This window comes from Seriola lalandi, unplaced genomic scaffold (genome assembly GCF_002814215.2).
Source record: "Seriola lalandi dorsalis isolate HSWRI2012SDOR001 ecotype SW California unplaced genomic scaffold, Sedor1 jcf7180002054412, whole genome shotgun sequence".
Lineage (NCBI taxonomy): Eukaryota > Metazoa > Chordata > Actinopteri > Carangiformes > Carangidae > Seriola > Seriola lalandi.
The window spans coordinates 191,576-199,931 of record NW_019524965.1 but is presented as its reverse complement, the minus strand read 5'-3'; the positions used below and the strand labels follow the sequence as shown (position 1 = coordinate 199,931).

At 42.4% G+C, this 8,356-nt stretch overlaps 1 protein-coding gene across 2 annotated transcripts in view; it reads left to right on the top strand.

Moving 5' to 3' along the window:
• The first annotated feature begins 5,588 nt into the window (after nt 1–5,588).
• Nucleotides 5,589–8,356, top strand: part of LOC111657776 (ras-related protein Rab-26-like) — a 51,039-nt gene continuing 48,271 nt past the window's right edge. The window contains exons 1-3 of one of the 2 annotated variants that reach the window (XM_023410087.2): nt 5,589–5,869; nt 6,001–6,223; nt 8,203–8,313. In XM_023410087.2, the coding sequence (XP_023265855.1) occupies nt 6,038–6,223; nt 8,203–8,313 (297 nt within the window). In that variant the 5' untranslated portion in view covers nt 5,589–5,869; nt 6,001–6,037. Of the gene's footprint in view, nt 6,224–8,202; nt 8,314–8,356 lie in introns of both variants that reach the window. The other variant, XM_023410086.2, reaches the window with a different exon arrangement.

Genomic DNA, 8,356 nt, shown 5'->3' with positions numbered 1-8,356 from the left:
TGTGTGTGTGTGTGTGTGTGTTTGTGTGTGTGTCATCGTCTTTTATTGCCATGGTTCCAGCTGAGCTCAGACGTGGAGAGCCCACCTCTGGTCTTGCAGCCTGAGAGAGAGAAAGTGGACCATGAGTCACGTTTTATCCTGGCCTCCTCTAAGCTGTGAAAAATTACAGCCACCTAAAACTCAATCTGTTCTGCGTCTGAGAGCAGTGAGGAGATTGAAATGGCACTGTGCAATTTAGGCACGCCTTGCAGTGAATCTCTGCTCTTTCTCCGCTTTACACCCCTTTTGCTCTTCACTCCAACTGTCCGACTTGATCTGGCTTAATGTTCGACCTCCAAATCTCATGATCACTGTGTGAAACCACTCCCCACGCTTACTCTGCATGTTTTGGTGTGTCAGTGCGCTTCACACCAAGTGCTTCCTGTTTGACAGCAACACCATGTGTGAGGTCATAAATCTCATCACCGCAGCAACAGAATACGGTGACACTGACGCTTGCAGGAAGCACCCTGGATTAGTGAGGATTTATGGCTAGGCCTTGGATAACACACCCATCATTTGCGAGTGCACCCAGTACCCTTTTTCTTAGGATGGAAGTGTTTTGCACCTTAAATAAATCCATAGAAACACGGAGCAGATTCAAATTAAATTTCAGTTAAAGGGCCTATATCCAAATAAATAAGGAGCCTGAAATAAGGAGCAGATATTGAGGGAAATTGGGCCCCTGGTAGTGATTATTGCCGTCGTAGAGTTTTTCCATCCTGGTACCCTGGCTCAGACTCTTACGTCTGGATCTTTTAAAGGGTCCGGGGAGGGTTGGGCATGTATTATTTTCAACACTTCAGATTAAACTCTGCTATGGCTCTTTGAGGTCTTACTAATGCAGACCCCCTGCTGGGTTACAGCGAAATTAAAAATGAGAAAAAAAATTACTGCAGTGACTGGGAAAACAGTGTTAAAACAGAGGTGGAAATTGCAAGTGTGACACTGAGATGCAGTGATGACGTCTTTGGAAAGGTAATAATGGTGTCACCTTTTTTACGATGCAGAGGAAAGAGAATTAAAAATTGTGTATGATGACAGATTTGAAGTCAGGGCTTGGCTTCACTGGTTTAGCACATTAAAATATGGCAAGATTGAGCAAAGTAATCACGCCAAGGCAATTTCAATCCACCAGAACACATTGTTTTCGTAAAGGATCATTTCTTTCCATTTTCCCTTGAACTTGTTTTCGTATTAAGCCTTTGCATGGACACATTAAAACTTTATTGTGAGAAATCACATTTTGTCAGAGTGAAATTTAGAAGCAGAGAAAAGTTAACAAATCATTACATCAAATTCAATTTTAAACTCAGGTTATTTGTTTGTTTGTGCATTTACAGCAGCAGCAATAAAACTGCATTAAAAATCCAACTGAAATAAAAGAACTTAATATCAGTAACAGATAAGAAATTACATGTTCTCTAAGCTATGTACTGCCACAGTCATACCCATCAGGACCTCTCCAACATGTTTATAATGTAATTCTGCTACACAACGTTATATTATTTTTCAGCCTTTTCTCTCAATTTTGCTTTTCTCTTGTAAAATTTGGGACTGTTTTACCTCTTAAAGCCTCTGAAATGAAATTGTATGCATTTGTAAACTGGGTAGTAATATGCATTTGCCACAGTTATGCTTATTACATTACTTTATGACCTGTTTCATATGTAAATACATGCATTTACGTATGCATGTAATATTATTTTCAGTTACTTTTTACTTTACATAATAGCACAAAATTGGTGTAGTCATTTTTTTTCCCTAGGGTCCTGGACGAGTAGCTGTTAGGTTGGTAAAAACTAATGATGATTCAAATAAATAAGTAAATAAATAACAAGGGGTTGTACACCCAATGCTTTATTTTAAGGGGTCATGAGAAAAAAAGGTTATGAATTGTTGTATTGCAATAAAAAGTATTCAGTGGTTAAAGTAATTTAATGGTTCACTGATGTCTAATGTAATATTTTGCAATAATTTACATGTAATTCATTAATATGTGGAGTGTGGAGTTAAAAGTATAAGATTTTTTAATAATCAGGATTATAGACCTAAAGTCAAAGTAAGGGATACCTCAAACTGAATAACTACCCTCCATAAAGGATAAGTATTTTCCGCTCATGATAAACACAGTGCCAGTTATATTGTGAAGGTGTACACTCTAAGATTTCTTATTCATTAAGACATGTCCTATATAACTGCATACAAATCATATTTAGTACACTATAAACAAGCAGCACTCATGCCACCCATTCTCCTCTCTCTCCCTCTCCCTCTCCCTCTCTCTCTCTATCTTACACACATATACACACACACACACACACACACACACACACACACACTCTCTGTTTCTCTCATTTAAGATGCCTCAGGGAGCGAATAAGTGCCAGGCAGCGCCAGTCCACTGATGGTTGCTCTCGCCAAGGCCTGACAAACAGGGGTGTCGGCTGGCAGGACGCCCCCCTCCCTACCCCCCACCGCTGCCCCCACCCCCACCTGCCCCTCCTCACAGCACTCAGGCCACAGGCAGCTGAGAGGAAGAGCAGCCAACAGATCAACAGTTGCTGTGACTTTGGTTGAGCGACTGGCCAGGCTGCTGCACGCCACCCAGTCCACGTTCGGGGCACCTGACCCTGGGTAAACTGACAAATGCCTGGCCTTTGGGCGCGCCTGCAGAGTGATGTGACCTTAAGGGTGTTATGACCTTACAGCACTGGAAACACACACAAACATGCATGCCCTTATAACCACCCTCTCTCTGCCTTATGTACCCAATCACAATGTTTTTTTAAGCACCTGACCAAGTACATTGCTTGTGCACTCACCCACACTTTTCAGGCTGTTTGACTTACAGCTCTGAGGATGCTCGCACCCAGGAAAGAGTGTCGTAATTTGCTCCTAATTAACATGCTGAAATGATGTGATTTGATGCATTCTTGACAGCTGAATCACACAGCTGCTTTACAGTACATGACACAGGAAAGAGAGTTTGCCTTGTTAGTTTTTAGCAAAGAAAAAGAACATTGCTTGATTAAATTTCTCTCAAGTGCCTAAACCGTTGGTGTTCATACAGATATTTTTATGCTAGTGCTGCCATATGTATGTGGCACAGACACCCACAAACACATAAAAGCATATGGAACACAACTCCACCTTATAGCCTTACGATGTACAGTACGTTCACTGGGCATGTTTAACGCATCTTGACAAGGCTGTTAATTTATCTAAAAGCAGGGACGGATTCCAACGACCCTCTCTATCCACGTCGCCTATTCCCTCCAAAATGCCCAGCTGTTGCCACAGTAGACAGCTGCTTTAGGGCCAGAACGAATCTCAGCTGTCGAGCGGAGTTGTGTGCGGGGGTTGGTGGATTTTGGGGCTTGTATTCCCTCAAACCAATGACGCGCCACTTCCTACTCTACGCTTCTCTAGGAGTTGGGTGGAGTGTAGAAAAATGCTGACCGACAGCAGATTTAGGGACAGAAACCAAACTTGCAACCAAACGTCTCAGTACCTCTGAACCGGGGTCAGCTATGAGATGTCCCCAAGAAGTCTATGTAATATAACCTCAAATTTGGCTGTCGGAAAATAAAGAGAGGAATAACATATGTTTGGTACTTTAATGTTAGATTATACTAAAATTTAATTTTTACATCAAACGTTTACCAGAATATTTACCATTTAGGGGTCCATTGAAAAATGATGTCTAAGCCCTTGCCAAATCCAGTAAGAGGCAAACATGACGTCGCTGTTCATCCACTGCACACACATGACTCACACATGACTCACAACCTGTTAATTGCTCTGTTGTTTCTGTTTCTGTTGTGCATTGATTAGTAATCTGCTAACATTGTATACATTGAGCAGCCTCCTTGAGAGTTTAGTCTTGTGTTATTGATGCTACATATTGTAAGGGTCAGAGGTAATGCAAGCTCATTTCAGTCTCCTGTTCAGGGAAGCAAATGAGGTCTCTGGGCTATGATCTTTGAGCGTATTCTAATGAGCCTGGACAGCCTGGCACATGAACACAAAGGCAGTTGTATCATACACAAATTTCATATTGCATAACAAACTAGATTACAGAGGGGGGGAAAAAAACAACAGCATCCCATTACTAGCCACAGAGATGCAGGGACTAATCAGAATATGCTGCTGTTCTTTGTTGCAAATGCAGACAATATGCGGACCCTGCTACAGAGCGACATCCCCCATGTTATAGAGAGATGTTTGAGTTGTGTTATGAATTATTGCTGGTGTGGGTAAGTGTCACAGAAAGGCCAGTGACCAGCTCCTTGACTGGTTTGTTCTGATTACAACCAGCTTGTTCCTGGAGGATGCAGGGAGCTTAAAAAAGCAACTAGCCTATACAGTTGCCTACCATTAATAACAAAGACATACTGTATGTGTGTATCACTTCAATTAAAATTCTGTGACATGCCTCTAAAATAACTTGGTGTGCACTTTTGTTATTGTTGTTGTTGCACTTTCTTTCAGGGTTACAGTACACTACAGAAACCTTCCCTCATCTTAAACAGTAATATAATCAAGCCATATTCCTAATTCACAAATTGTATAATAAAACATACACTCAATGCAGCAGCAAGTACAGAGACGAACCGTTTTATCTGACTTTCTGTTTTATATTCCTATATCGCCCTCTTGTGGTGCAAACTTGAAATCACATCTCATGTACGTTCCACAGGTGGCTATGAGTTATCACTTGCACTTTAGCTATGTTTCCCCACATTATATGAGTAAAGTTCTGTCTCACAGAACCAGATTATAATCTAATATGTCTTAATGTCGCTTACACTAACCAAAAGAGCCAATTAGGTAATTTCTCGGCTTCTCGTTCGGTTAAATCAATGGACAACACATATTATTCTTATAATAATCGAAGTTTACCACGCTCTCCTAAAATTTAATAAATTAATTAATACAATTAAATTTATATATATATATATACCGTATATAGCTCGTATCATCATGAGTGTGCACAAAAATAACAATAAAATATTCATACCACAAAAGATTGCCATACAACAGAAAGTAAGAGTGCCTCACAGCTTCCTCTAAATACATCATTTTTGCTATGCAATATAAGCATCTTATTTTGGGGTTTTGAACACACTGTCTACACCCATTAGCCTAATTATTTCAAGACAAAATATCCATGGAATAAAATGTCAAAATATCATGAGAGGGTGGAACAGTAGTAGGTATGACATAATCGTGTAAAGCCTCCGTGAGGATTTAATTTAGTAGAAGGCTTAAGTTCTAAAGGCAATAATTCGACCATAACATTGTTTGTTAAGATGCAGCAAATTTTCAGCACCACGGAGAGCGTCCTGTGGCCTCCACCGCCCTCAGAGTTATCAGGGACAGTACGACTATAGTAGCCTATGCAGGTCATATACAGCTGGCTAATTGTCAACAGATAACTTGAGGTCACGTGGTGCTGCTTATGTTTCGCCACTTAAAGTTCCCTCAGTAAACCCGTTAACACCAGACTTTGAGGACTACAGTAAGTTTATAATGTGAACACAAAGGCTGAGTCTCTTCTTAAAAGGCGCCTACGAGTTTTGCGCAGAGCAAAGTGTGTCCGGATTGTTTTTGCGCTCAAGGTGGAGTTTTCTGCCACATCACATCCAACCAACTGCTGCCGCCACATCGCTCAGAGCTGAGGCTGTTGTCCTGACAGGAGCGAGCCGACAGGAGCAGGAAGCGGCTTCACCACAGCGGAAGCAACAGCGTTTTGCATTTCGGGACAATTTCTCTTGTAGGCTACTTTGAGCAGAGAGGTGTCGAGGAACATGCGTCCAACGCGCAGGTGATAACATTTACCAATTTAACTTCGTCGCTGCTGCAACTTTTCAGTTCTATCTCGCACAGGTTTTGGTGATTTCTTTTTTTGTGTGTGTGTGTGTGTGTGTGTGTGTGTCTTTTTGCGGTTTGCCCCAGCTGAGATTCACAAGAGATAGTTTGGAAATCTTGAGAAATGTCTCGTAAGAAGGCTGCCAAAGGCAAAGCCGCAACCAGCAGCCCGTCTGCAGGCAGCCCCACCGGGAAAGGGACCGGGAAAACTGCGAGGAGCAGCCCGGGCATTGTTCAGATGAACGGCGTGGTTCATCCCAGCAGACCGTCCATCAGCAATAGCAGCGAGTTTTATGACATCGCATTCAAGGTAAGACGAGAACGAACTGCAACTCAGGTACAGGTGGGCTTTATTTGACCATTGCAGACGGAAACATATCACGAAGGGCGCGGTACAAACTAGTGAACGGGGGCATAGAGGTCACTATAAACTAACCACAGTGTAAATAATCTGACTGATGATATCATATGGACACTTTGGCTTTTGTTTCCCAGCGGGACGAGTAGTTAGAGATGACAAAACACACACAGTGAACCTGTTTGTGGTCCACTTCGTTCCCTTCCACTGCTCTTCCGCTTTACAACCACCTTTATTCATTAAACAACAGCAGAGCCCCCTGACACCAGCTGTGTCAATAGGGTCGATCGATAACCTGGAAAGGTGCACGCCGCCCTGCGACAAGCCAACAAACAAATCATTTGCTCGCGCCCGTGCAACTGGTTGAAAGCGTGTCTGTGTCAGCGGCACAGGTCAGTGGGTTCTGCGTTTACACTGAGTAAGTGTGTTAGTGTGCTTTGCCGAGCCACAGTGTGAGCACTTGTGTGAGTCGAGAACTGTCACTTCACCACAACACAAACACAGATTCACGCCCACGGATCCTCCCAGCATAGCTTCAAGGGACTCGTGCCACCTACTCCATGTTTTTTTTTTTTTTTAAAGCAGCTGTTTGATGCAAGTGCACTCATGGCTTTGCGTTGCTCTTTCTTTTTTGCACAACAATTGAACTGATTGTTCTGTCCATGCCACTTCACTCTGTGAGCAGTACATATTCTTGTTTAATTATTTGTTGTTGGATGCAAGGACTGCCATTTCTGCAGCACACACCATCCTCGCTGCCAATACATTAACAATTGCAAGACAGAAAGTCACAGTCTCCAGTTTCCATTTGGGCTCAGCAACCCATACACTGTCTACGCTGACCTTTCTTTCCTTAAATATTTATCATACACCTCCTGTTCTTATGTTTAATTAAGCAATCTGACAAGTATCAAACAGTTTGAGTCAGAATTTCAATAATAATTCCTTTAAATTTCTTGCAAGCCCAGATCAAAAATCCCACTGTAGCTCTCAGAAGACTTTTTTTTTTTTTTTTTGCAGCTTCACAGAATTTGACCTGTATTGTATCCCTGTTTGTGTAGTGCATGTCATGTGTAGCCCATTGTGCCATATTTCATCTTATACTGTTTTCTCTGTAATATCATTATTGTTGATTTGAGGAAATTGATTGCATTTTATTTAGAAAAACCTCAGGGCAGGGAAAGGCCAGGTGCCTGCTCCTGCACGCTGCTGCAAACATTGAGATAATGCAGAGCTGTGTAAAGGGGAGGGCATGAGAGACGACAAGACAAAGGAAGAATAACAGATGTAGAAACAGGGAGCAGAGAGAAACAGAGGTTGAGATCCGCGGACGTATTACCCGTTGCCACAATTTTGTACCTGCTAATATACATCGCTTCATTCTGCCTCCTCTGTCTTTCATCTCCTCTCTGCTTCTTCCTCTCTAATCCCAAGAGGCACTTTTGATTTCCATGGTGTAGGGCCCACAGTCCCTCAGCTAACCTGATAACGGTGATCACATCATGTGCAAGAGAAATGCACTGACTGTCTGTTCAGCTGGAATGAAACAAAACAAGTGTCTGTACACACACGTGCACGGATGTGCAAACACAGACACACACATATGGACAGGATCTACGGACATCCACCGGTGGCCATAATGAGCAGTCACACACTCATTCACATACACCCTCTTCACTGGCCAAGAACCAGAATACCGGGACTGATTTAGCTGAGTGATTCAAATGTTCTGAGGACAAACAATCAGACACTGATATAAAATTAAACACATGAACATCAGCTCCCTCTTCTTCATGCTCCTACATGCGCTTTCTTTTATTTATTTATTTTCTCTCTGCTAATTATTTCACACCTACCCCCATCGACCAGTCAGTCAGGCTGAAGATTTAACCCTTACACCTCTGATTTCTCCCTCTTGGTTTTCTGAACAGGTGATGCTGGTTGGAGACTCTGGTGTGGGGAAAACCTGTCTACTGGTCCGTTTTAAAGACGGCGCCTTCCTGGCTGGCAGCTTCATCTCCACTGTCGGCATTGACTTTAGGGTGAGTTTAAATCAATGCTCAACAAACATGCTCAAACACAAAA